A 12,673-nucleotide genomic window follows, 5' to 3' on the forward strand; every position below is an offset into this window, starting at 1 on the left:
CAGCAGTATTTATCTAGCTTACAAATATTTTTGTGCTAACAATTATTTCTCTGTAAACACAGATGTCCGCTTTCTTTTGGCACTGAATTAATTAAAAAGGTGTGATGAGGAAACTAGAATTAAACTACTGGGTGATCTGGTGAACAAAAACCCGTGTCTTGAGCAGTCAAATCTTTCAACAGAACTTTGTCCTGTTGACAGGTACTCTCTTCAGGGTTTGTCTTCCCCAGTGACACAGTCACAAGTAGTACCAGGACAGGAATGTAAAACTGGTATAACAACACAGTGGTGGGGTACAGCCCATGATGATTGAGGCCCAAATGATGCATCACACGATGCCACAGTCCTGCTCCTCTGTATCCTGCTGATGTTTTCATCTTTCCTAGGCATGGCTTTGAAGTAACTGCTTTGATGGCTGCTGAAAAGCTGCACTTCTTCTCCATGTCCACTTGTGCCTTCGTCTGTCAGTTTGGTCATGGGACCCTGAAGTTGCCCCCAATATATTGAACTGGTGTGTCAGCTACACTTTACTTGTGCTCTAAATGAGAGACAGGCAGGCTTCCTCAGCTTCCACTCTTGCTTCATACCTCCAAGGGAAGAAGGAGTTCTTCTAAAGTATAGCTATACTGTCTTGGAAAAATAAGGTGCAACTTTTGAGTTTGTTCACACTGCTTAGAAGAGATGTGCTGTAGAAAGATGGTGGGTTTAGTTGTACAGAGCTGGTCAAGAGGAACCCATGCACAGCCTGTCTTGTAGAGCTGCTGGTACTCCCTGCTGCACAGGCATGGCTATACATCCAGGCAGAAGATCAAGATTTCTCTCTTACTCTGTCTTCCCTCCTTCTGTAATGCCTGCCCACCCAAATGTCCCTCCTGTCCAAACAGCTGCACTGACAGACTCTGCCTGCCCCTCCTCACCTTGGCAAAGGGGCAGAGACAGACAATCTGTCAGTGGCAGCCTGTGTACGTGACCAAGCAGAGGGGTGCAGCTAGAGTGGAACCATTGTTTACTCTGCTCTGTGTGCAATGGGAGCAGTGCAGCCAGCTTTCCTATCCATACACCTTCCGGTTTCCCTTCCCCACAGCAATTGTCCCAGATCCTGAACAGTATCCCTTATGACATTATTAAAAAAAAATATCCTTTTCTGCAGTAGCTCTTTTCCTCCCCTCTCCTCTGCTCTGTCTTTTCCTCTTCCTTCCTCCACACATCCTCTGCAAGGGACAAGGGGAAGCTTTTGTTTCTACTGCTGCACGTGTGCTGGTTGCTCTGTCTGGGTTGCCTGCTGGCCAGACAGGCAGAGAGCTCATACCTCTGCTCTTCTCTACATGGAGTGTTATTCTGAATCCTTCACCTCTAATGAGCTACTAATTCTCACAAAATAGTAGTTATATAATAATTTTGAGAATCCTTTTCTATCTGTTAAATTTGATTGAAACTTGGCAGAAGTTACTGTGAGGGGCATCAGAAGAATGGTAAAACTGTCACACTTGAATACACATTTATGACCTGGACAAAAAGAATTAATATAATAGAGTTGCATCAGTTTTTTCATTGATACCTCTCATACCTAGAAGACTATGTGACTGATATTTACAGAAAATTATTACTGTTCAAAAGTTTCACTGTGGGGGGTACACACATGTTTTTAAGTTGTTATAAATACTTCAATGGCAAATATCCTCTAGCTGCAATTTAAGGGCACACTTTTGACAAGTTTAGTTTTTGTAGACAAAAGAGTCACTAAAAATGTAACACTATGTCAGAAAATAATATGTGCTGACTGAAATAGTTTCTCTCTTGCCCTTCCTGTGACTGGGCAAATCAGGAGAGAACAAGGAAACAGCTGGTCAAACACAGATGAATCAAGAGTGCAAAAGCACACAAACAGGGATTGAAGATTTGCTACAGAAGACCAGGACTGAAATTTCCTTCTTTCAAATAAGACACAATTAGGAAAGGAAGAAGGTGTCCTGCCTGGAACACCTGTAGGACTTACTCCCATCAAAGGCACAGTAAAGTGACAGACTCACCATCTTCACTGGTGTGGGGCTCTGTACTGGCATCCTGGTCCCCCTCCTCCAAGGTACCATGCTCACTGTATGGGCTGTCACTGGAGGCAAGCAGAGAGGAACCACATCAAAAATATGCCACCTCCATGGGATTATTTAGAAGCATTCTTATAATGCTACAAAGTTATGTGCAACATAATTATCCTAGTGTGCTATAAATACATAATTAATAAAGAAGCCTATATGCATTTCCTTGAAACAAAATTTCAACATTAAGAAGCCCTCAGAACATTTGATTCCTTTATAAATAAAAACTGTGTGTGTTTGCTGCCAAGGGGGTGTCCTGGTTTTGGCTGGGATAGAGTTAATTTTCTTACATGTAGCTGGTACAGTGCTGTGTTTTGTATTTAGGATGAGAATAATGTTGATAACACACTGATGTTTTAGCTGCTCCTGAGCAGTGTTTACACTGACCACCCCACCATACCTGCAAGTAGACTTGGGGGCACAAGAAGCTGGAAGGAGACACAGCCAGGACATCGGACCCCAACCGACCAAATGGATATTCCAGACCATGTGGCATCATGTTCAGCACATAAACTTGGGACAAAGCTGGTCAAGGGCTGCTGCTCAGGCACTGGCTGGACACTCATCAGTCATGATGAAAACTGCATTGTGCATCACTTGTTTTGCATATTCTAATTATTGTTATTTGCCCTTTCTTTTCTGTCCTATTAAACCGTCTTCATTTCAACACAAGAATTTTACAATTTTTTCCCAATTCTCTCCCCTATCCCACTGTGGGGAGAGTGAGTGAGTGGCTGTTTGGTATTTAGCTATCTGCCCCATTAAAGCACAATAAAGAAAAGGAGGAGGCATCATAAGCTGAAATTTTGTAAGGTGGTTCACAGCCAAAGAAACAATTTCCTACCTGCCTGTGTGCTCTGATCACCTGGAATTCTATCTATCTCTGGCTGAACACCAAGCAGCTTCCTCCACAAAATGTTGTAGGAAACATCGTCAGAATTGCCTTTGCTTCACTTTTTCATATTTAACACTTTACTGTGTGGACCTAAATGCTCTTCTCATTTATCTTCATACTTCTAACCAGCCTAATGATTTTGTTTAGGAGACAGAAGGATAATATTCTGACTTACCAATAGTCATCTCCAGCCATGCATTTTTCATATACCGGTCCATCAAGTTCTTTCACATCTGGAAAAATAGCCTCATGATGGATGATGATAGTTTTGATTATCTCATTCACGTGTGCCTGACAAGACACCTGGTCTTGTATGTCTGGAACAGGCATCAGGGTTGGCCCAAAACAAATGGCCAGGTTGTATGGATCCATCATGTTTTCATCACTGTACTGTGAAAGGCTGTTATAACAGAAAAATCAAGAAAAAATGACTTTACCACTGTGACTAACCTTATTCTGAAAGCTGTAGAAAACTTTTTGAAATCACAACTTAGAGATTTCCTGTTGTCATTGACAATCCCACATAAAGTAATGGAACAAAAAACCAGGATTTCTTCAGTAGGTTATATACACTATGTAGTGAGTTTATTCCACATATATATTTATGTATATATATGTATTCCCAGGCTACCATGTTGAGTGTACACTGACTTAATGGGCTAACATCTGCTGCTGCTTCTAGCACAACAAAATGCTCCAAGTGAACTGGATGCAAAGTGGGTCTACATTTCTCACTGGACCTGGGTGCATCTCTTTCAACAGCTGGCTACACAACTTAGATACACAGAATTGTATTCTGCAGGCAACAAGTTCCTGGATCTTGCAAGGGCTCTTGTGACTTTTGGTTTCTGTTTTTACCATACAGACTAAAATTCCTAAGCACCTTGCCTTCTGCCCACAAACTCCCACAACAGTTTCATTATGGAAGCGTCCAAATGAAAAGCTTTCATTGTTATTAATCAACTTTTGCAAGCTCTCCTTTCTTCCAGAAAATGCAAGGTTACTAATTTTCTGATTTGAATGAGAAGTTGTTATCTATTCCCATTTTTACTGAATGCCAATGCTGGCTTTTGAATGGTTCTATGTGGGGCCAGTCAAGTAGAGTCTGATGCGCTGGGATGCCCTATACTATGCTGTCCTGTACTCTGAAGCAGCATAGGAATTCTGATGTCTGGTTGTGTTCAAATACAACACCATGTTCCCTCCAGAAAGGGAATTTTAGAGAGTGTTTTCCATGTTTAATCAATACATATGCATGAGGCAAACCTTCTTCATGACTACCCTCATAACTAGCTTTTAAAATTAATCATGTTTGCCCCTTTCTTATGCCATGATTTACTATCCTGTCCTGTGTGTTAATTGGAGACGTCTTGTTCTTCTGATTTATCAGGTGGCTCAGACTTTATACATGCACAACTGTAAAAAAGCCTGTAACAATCATTGTGAAATGTGAAGTTCTGCTGACGGCTGTTAACAAGCAGCGCTCCTCATGGCTCACAGGCAAGGCTGGTACTGTTTAGCATCTCCATGAATGACCTACACAAGGGGATGGAGGGCACACTCAGCCAGCTTACAGGTGATGCCACACTGGGAAAGGAGCAGTAAATGTGCCAAAGGTCAGACACAGGGCTACCATTTAGAAGGACCTCGACAAGATGGAGGAATGGAAAAATGGCAATTCATTCCACAGCATTTATGGCTATATTAGGAAGAGGCAGCAGGTTAAGGGAATGAATTATTCCTTTTCCAACTGGTGTTTGTGAAGTTGCACATGAGGTTCTGTGCAACTTCTGTTAGTTCTGAGAGACTGACAAACTGGTACAAGCCCAGAAGAGGACTACTAACAGAGATGGCTGGGGAGCTGAAGCATATGAATTATAATCTAAAGCAGAGAGAACTGGGTTTGTTCAGCCTTTGGATAAAAAGGTTACTGGAGAATTTAGCTGCAATCTCCTACTATATATAAGATTATTAACAAGAGCAAGACAGACACAGGTGCAAAGAGATGAGAGGCAATAGACACAGCAAGGGACATTCCAATGAAAGCACAAAAAATTTCTTTACTATAACAGTGACCTAGTACTGGGACTGACTGCCTGGAGAGGCTGTGCAGTTGCTGCCATTTGAGGTTCTTGACTGGCCAAAGCCTTCAGCAACTTGATCTAACTTTGGAGCCTTGTGTGGGGAGCTATACCAGGTTAGGTCTGCCATGAGACATGATGACTTCATGTGGTCAAGCAGGCATAACTGCATATGTAAAAAGCAGAATGGGATTTGAAGGAAGTCAAATAATGGGAATATTTTTCCTGTGGATGCACCAGGAGCAATTTAGAGGCAGTAAGGTATTTAATCTGCTTTCCAAACTGCATTCCTGTGGAGAGCACAGATGTAGCTAACATGATCACATAACAAGTACAACCCTAGACAGCTCTGGTCTATCTGTATGTCTCTGCAGAGGAGAAGCTGTGATGTAAGCTTTTAAGATATTTACATGGTGTAATTTTTGGGGGATGGATTCAATTTCAAATGAATGGTTATTTTCATAAAACTTTAGATCTCTGTCTCTCTCTGACATACTGCTTGAAAGTGGTTCAGAAATTGCTAGAAGAAAGGAAACAGGAACAGCTGTGACTACAGGCATGCACAAATAACCTGGCTGAAAAAGACCCTGTTTCTATAGGAACAGACAGGCTGAATGAAATGGGGAAGGTCACAAAGACAGAATGAATCAGCAAAGGGCAAATTTAGGAAAAAAGAGGAAAAAGGTGATATGAAAACAGATAGAACAGGAAACAGACAAATTGACAGTAGAAAGAGAAAACTTAGAATCAGGGCAAAGTGCACATAAGCAAAATTTTCTGTGAAACCATTAGGGTCAGCAAAACCAGAGAGGGCCATGAAGGACTGAAGGAAGAAACACATTTCAATTGCCCAGCCTATCTTTTATTTTCTCTTACAGGAAGAAGTAGTTTTTTCTGGGATGATAAATACATGAACACCACTTTCCCTCTCAAACAATCCTCCTTCCAGCCTGTGCTTTGCAATGTGAGAAACAAGCTACTCTACATCAAAGCATACTCAGGGGATGTGTGCTCTCTGTACTCATACTCCTGTTATCAGAAAACAGAAGCAGCAAGACAAAGTCTCACCCTGGCAGTGTCTAGCATCAAACAGGTAGCTTGTAGTGCCTGTGTTGCTTGAATATACTGGGGTTTTTCCCATCAGGAGAAATCAGCTTGAGATAAGGAAAAGAAATGCATTTTTAAATTGCATAAACTAGTTTTAATGTAGCTACAGTTTGTATTTGTTATTTTTCTTATAGGCTTGTTTTGTTGCCAGCTTTAATGCTGTAGACTGCACTCCCCATTTCAGACAACACTTTAATGTGTCTTGCTCAATTCTGGACAAATGGAATTTTAATTTGAACGGAATCCAGCGTTTTCATTCTATTTCCACTGCCAATTAGAAGATCATATTTTTTGTTAAATGGAGCTCAAATGTGAATTCTACATAGAGTATGAGTGAACCCAAAGAACTTTAACAGCAGCAAAGGAAGGCAGATAAAGGCAGACTGCAGCACTGGGGTCAGTACTTACTGGTTGAGGAAGGCAAAGAGGTATCTCATCACTATAAGGACCGACCTGGGCAAAGTAAGGAGCAGTTTGCGGATGTGAAGAGCCCTCTCATAGAGATTGTCTATTCCTGCAAACAGAAGAAAGTGTGTTATGTTCCCTTGTATATGATTGTCAGAAAGAGCATTCAGTCAATTTACTCAATTTACTTTGACTTTTTATCATCACATGCCTCTAGTCAGTACTGTCTAATTCTGGCATATTAGAAAAATGAGATCTAGAAGTTCTTTTCCCTCTTAATAAAACCCCACAGCTTAAAAGTAACAGTTTTTAAAGAAGATACAAATCTGTCTAAGTCTGGACACTTGCTGAGCTTTACAGTTCACAAAACCACAAAATCAGTACATAAATAACCTGAAGGAACCAAGGAAAGATGCTGGCCTTTCCTTTCAAATACAGATGCATTCTCTTAATTTGAATTTTCCCATCAGACACTTAATCCAATCATCAAGCTTCTCTAGTAAGTTTTCTTAATCAAATATCCAGCTATAACTCTCTTAGCGGCAAAATAGGAGAAAGGCCTTTTTTTTTTTTTTTTTGCACGGAGCCAAGAAACACAAAGATTGCATTTTTCTCAAATGATTTTATAGCAGTCCACGGAAATTCTTCTGAAGTGGGAAAAACCATCTGATAAAAGCATCAGTTCCTAATACCTTGTAACAAGGATGCACTATTTTCTGTGTTGGTCAGAAAGACTATGTGGCTGCAAGCTGGGCAATGATGGATAAAAGCTTGAAGTGTTTTTCAGAAAAAGCAGTATCTCAGTTTTTAACTCAGTGTGTTTTCTGAGTCCACAGTAAATGACACTGTGGGAACAACCTCAAATTTCAGTAATGCTTTTTATGTGAGCCAAGAAAGTATGCTGCAATTAACAATATCTAGGGGAAATCTTAGCATACTAAGATGAGAAATTCTGTCCAGTGGCACTAAAGTGGATATTCAGCAATTTGGAAATCAGAAACAGGAGCTGATTCCAATAGCTGAAAAACAGACTGTACCACAAAATGTGGTATTTAGGAGTGCACAATTATAATATTTACTTACATAAAAATGTGTTAAGTGAAAGTGTACATAAGTAATACACATCAGAATTACTGGCATTATTTATGTGCTCTTTGGTATGGCTATTTCAGTATTTATTTGCAGATGCAAAATGTGTGTTGACTTACATTTCTAAGAAGAAAACTGGTATCTAGTAACTGTTGTTTTGGTATTAAAAACTAAGCATCAGAAGGGCACGTTGGCAGTAAGACTTTGTTTGCCACCTTGGTGTTATAGTTCACTGGGAAATGCCAGTGCAGCAAAAGGGTGTGAGATCTGCTCCCACATCAGCATTCACAGGAGATTCCACTGGCTCAGCAACCACTAGCGTGCTGGAACAAAAGATTCTGGGATGGGATCAAACTGGCCTCCATCAGAGTTTCTGTGGAAGCAAACAGCCTACCACTACTTGCATGAAGAAGTCCATTTGGCTTATGGTATCTGCTGCAGAGGCAGAACAGCAAAACTCCGGCAGGAAGTAAAAATGTATTCCCCAGCAGAGACCCTGAAGGCTGGACAGTGTCCCTGGTGAGCTGCTGCAGAGCTGGTAGGAAAAGGGACTGCTGACAAGCTGTATAATTTATAACCTAATGAGTCACTCTGAACCCAAACACTAGCTGGAAATCAGTTCAAGCCGTCTCAAGTGGAACATGGGACCTGAAATTTCTTTTTATGTTTCTTGTAAACATGGACTGCATGAGTCAAGAAATATTTCTGACTACTGGTTAAGAACTGGTGTCCACGGCAGGGACATGCCAAGTCTGGGAGCTGCTTGCACAGTGAACATCCACAGAGCAACTACAGCTCTCCTTTCCCATTCCAGTGCATCCTTCAACACTCCTGCTTCAGCAGCACTGTGTGCTGCATGTGGGAAGCTGGAGGGCAGTTTTAATGCAACACCAGGACTTGCCTTCTGCATTACAGCCTTTCCTGGCTAATGCCTTGTGCTACAGTCCTGCCTTCTCCAGACAATTCTGGAGACTGGCCCTGCTCCAGGTTCAGTCATTGCTGAATTCAAATCAGACCTGAGAAATGCACCGGGCTGGGACCCAAGGCGGGTTCAGCAGCTCCTTCTAGCAGTGTGTTACCTTATGGCTGCAATAGCTCTGTCTAAACTAGTGAGCTAAACCACGATGGGGCACACTGGCAGGCAACTACCACTCAGTTATCACACTCTCCAGTGTGCTTGTGGTCCCTGCCAACTACAATTTTTCCAAGCAATTCCTGGACAAGTTTGACAGATGCATGAGTCAGGAACCAGTCCCACTAGGCAGCACAGAGATGGTGGAGCAGGTACAGAGATTCTGGCTGTGTAGTCATGTATTGAACTATCCCAGCTGTCCTACTAGGAGCATGATCAGTACTAAGTACTTGAAGTGACCTGCACTCCATACTGAAGCAGTTACAAGCCATACATGCTTGAATGAGAGGTGTGTGTTACCAGTACCTTCCTGATAACACTGGACCCAGTTTCCATGAAAGTCCCTTTATTGAAAATCCAAACTACTGTCAAGCGGTAAATTGATGTACTCTCCACATTATTTCAAGAGGCTGCACTGATTTGATTTAAAGGAGCTAGGTAATGATGTAATGTATTTGCATGCTGTTTTGAAATGTGGAGCTGAATTTCCCCATTGCTTGAGTGTATGCAGCACATGAGTGTTTGGGTACTTAGGAAAGGAGGAATGAATACAGAGCAATCTTTTTACATGCAGGCAGAAAGAATTTGCAGCTCTGCTGCTTCCCATGCAGAGGAAAGCTAAAACATTGCTTTGCTTCCAATGGCTTTGCTAATGAGAGCCTCAGGGCAGAAGGACCATCCATGCTGGTTGCTGCAAGGAAATACTGGCAAGCTCAATGCTAGAGAGAGCTGGACACACCTCCCCTCTCACAGTACTTCTGTTGGAGACACTCTTTTCATTACTCTGATTTTTTTTACCTGAGTGCCTGATGAGTTATTACCCATTTCTCAGCTAAGAAAACAGAAGTGCTTGCTATTACATGATTTGTCCTCGTAATGCAATTTAACTGCCGAGCTAAAATAGAAATCAGGGGATTTGAAAACTGGTTCATTACTCTAATGATATGATGAGACTCATATTCCCAAAGACAAGCAAGAGGACAAGCCTCTGGCAAGGCCAAACACACTGAAAATTAATGTATTTTTTCTGACTGTGGAGAGAGACAGGGAAGAAAGATCTCTATGAAGAACACAGGAATATCAACTACAAATGAAGACTAATGTCAAGTAAACACCACACAGTGAAATGGTTATTATTTTCTAGTTCCCAGTTCTCAGAGCAAAGCAAAACTTTTGGAGATCTGGTCTGACACATCTGCCTTCCAGACCCATCTCTGCCATGGGGGTCAAACCTATAAGCAGGAGAGCTTCTTGTCAGCAAAATGAGAAGCTGCTTGTTGTGGGAACACTGTGCTTCAGTCAAAGCAGAGCACAGGAGACACTTGTAGGGTGAAACAAGAGGAGGGGAAGGAGGCAGCTTCTGGAGTTTCATGACTGTAGCGCTGTGTGGAAGAGCCAGGCACCTGAGCCAGAACAATTAATGTACCTTCATCAGACAAGAGCGGAACAAGTATTCTACTAATATAAAGAATTTTATTTTCTGTCTACCCATAACATTATCTAGGCATCTAAGTTTCTGAAGTGTTTTGGATCTAAGAAGCCTCTACTAGTTACTACAAAAAATGAAAAGCAGAGAGCTCAGAGGTCATTTAAGTCTACAATCTTAGCCTCTGACTTCACTTTAATCCCCTCTGAGAGATGTCTGTTCAACTTGTTCATAAAATCCTCCAAGAAGGCAGATCACAAGCTCCACAAGAAAATCTGTTGAGGTGCAATCCTACATTGCTCTCAGAAAAGACATTATTTACTGATCTCACAAGGACTTACTCTGCAAATGTTCCATGTCCTTCATCTGGATGAATGAATCCAGATGAGATTAATGTCATTGCATATATTTATCAGCTAGCTGCCTCTCTGTCAGCCACACACTAAGGACTGGCTCTCAATCACATGAGACAGACATAAATCCTAGGCACTCAAGCCTTGAAAAGTGTGATCTTCAGTCTCCAAGAACACTGGAACCTCTTCTGGAGAGGCACTGTCACCTTCACTGACTGTAAAGACACACAGAAACAATGAATCTCTACTTTTCTCTTCCAGGAGAAATAACAGTTTTAACCACCTGGTCACTCAGGATGAGGTTTTTGAAAGGTAACTCTAAAGTAAAACAGATAGAAGTGAACAATCCAGCACAGAAGAGTAAAGGAAACTTGAGAGGGGAGAAAACACAGTTACTAACAGAAGCCCCCAAACACAAATAAACACAAATGAAATTAGAACAGAAAATAGGGGTATATTAATCCCAAATAATATTAAGAAAATGTAAATTAAAGTTTAATTAAACAATAATTCTGAGGTAGTAGAACATGTAAAAGGCAATATACTCAAATATATTGATGCAGTGATGCAGAATACAACTCTTTGGCATGAGAACAATTACTGCTGGCTTCAAAGTATTTTGGACCAACTGGACAGCTGCATACAATTCTGTTGTTTTAATTTAAAGAAGCAGATGAAGCTCTGTAGTTGGTCATACACATGGCCTCTCCTGCACTGGAGGTGAGACATGGTTTACCAACTGAGAAGGTTCAGCCTGGAAGCAGGTAGAGCTCAGAAACATCTGAAAACATCTGAAAGCATCTGAAAACATCAGTTCTGGATTGTGAATGTTTGACCAGCCTCTCTAAACAGCCAGCCTCCATGGGCCAATCTCAGTATGAACAACAGGACTGCAAACATTTGGCAAAGGGAAGATATTGTTGATCAAAACATATGGAAGGAGAAACCTGGTGTCAGCAACTAATAAATTGTGTTACAGGGCTGTGCAAGGTAAGCAAATTTCACAAGCAATGGGAGCACAAAGGAGGAAGGAAACAATGGTAATGTAAGATGTCTCTCCACTTTAGGACCATGGCTTTGAAGGATAAAATCCAATGTAATATCTCTTTGTGGGGGTTACTTGCTATTTCCACTTGGTGTGGTGCCTACTAGTAACAGTGAATGCCTAATGCATATTTTACACACCCTGTGAATGCCAAATGGGACTGAGTTACACTTGCAGATGTAATTTTTATGGTCAATTTGCAGCTGACAAGTTATCTACATGAATATGTATTAGTGCTGAAGTTAACAATTTGTGCCTCTTTTCATTTTGGTCGATGAGTCCAATCCAGCTCGAAGATATGTATATATTAACTCAGCAATGCCACTCACAGCTCTTTCAGATCTATTTAAGAAGGCATTACAAGAGGACAAACCCAGCAGTCTCCACTGTCACTTAGGGAGGAAAACACTTTCTATTTTGTTGAAACTTTTTCACGGAGAGTTGACAATTCAGAGTAGTTTTTTACTCTTTAAGTAATGGGCAATAGTCTGGAAAAGAAGTAAAAAAAATTTCCTTCATAACATTTATGTCTTCAGGTAAACAGGCACTGCTGGTGGCAAGGGACTAAAATGATAAAAATCAGAAGGAAAAAAGGACACAAGTTTTCAATCATCTTGCCATTTTTGTCTATGAAATTTAAGGCAAGGGAGATGAAACCATGAAGAACTGTAATGCTCTGTGCAGACATTAAGCAATCTGAATAGCTCAGGTGTGTCTCCTGCTGTATGGCACAGCTATCTATGTAAATGTGGACTTAAGTAAGCCATGTGTGTGAGAGCTCACACCAGGAGAGAAACTGCAGTCCCCCAGCAGTGAATTACAGCCAGCCCCACTGAGCTCAGCTCCTGCACCTTCTGCCTCCAGGTAGCTCCTGTTACAAATACTTGCCTTTGGCCCAATCTGTTCCTACAAAGGGGCAGAAACAAGTGAACTAGGACCCTCCTCCTTCCCACCCCAACCTTGGATTGTCCTCTGGATAACAGAATGCTGCTGGGACAAAGAGTAGCCACTCCTAAGGATAAGAAGAAACCATTATGGCCCATA

The 12,673-nt window shown here is 41.4% G+C and overlaps 1 protein-coding gene across 2 annotated transcripts in view; it reads right to left on the bottom strand.

Moving 5' to 3' along the window:
• The window catches only part of SRGAP1 (SLIT-ROBO Rho GTPase activating protein 1), a 138,047-nt gene that overhangs the window by 11,787 nt on the left and 113,587 nt on the right, over positions 1 to 12,673 (bottom strand). For both annotated transcript variants that reach the window (XM_005480557.3, XM_005480559.3), the window contains exons 16-18: positions 6,588 to 6,693; positions 3,167 to 3,391; positions 2,031 to 2,110 (exon numbers count right to left, since the gene is read on the bottom strand). In XM_005480557.3, coding sequence (XP_005480614.1) covers positions 2,031 to 2,110; positions 3,167 to 3,391; positions 6,588 to 6,693 — 411 coding nt within the window. The remainder of the gene's footprint in view (positions 1 to 2,030; positions 2,111 to 3,166; positions 3,392 to 6,587; positions 6,694 to 12,673) is intronic.

The sequence above is a fragment of the Zonotrichia albicollis genome, chromosome 4 (assembly GCF_047830755.1).
Source record: "Zonotrichia albicollis isolate bZonAlb1 chromosome 4, bZonAlb1.hap1, whole genome shotgun sequence".
Taxonomy (NCBI): Eukaryota; Metazoa; Chordata; class Aves; order Passeriformes; family Passerellidae; genus Zonotrichia; species Zonotrichia albicollis.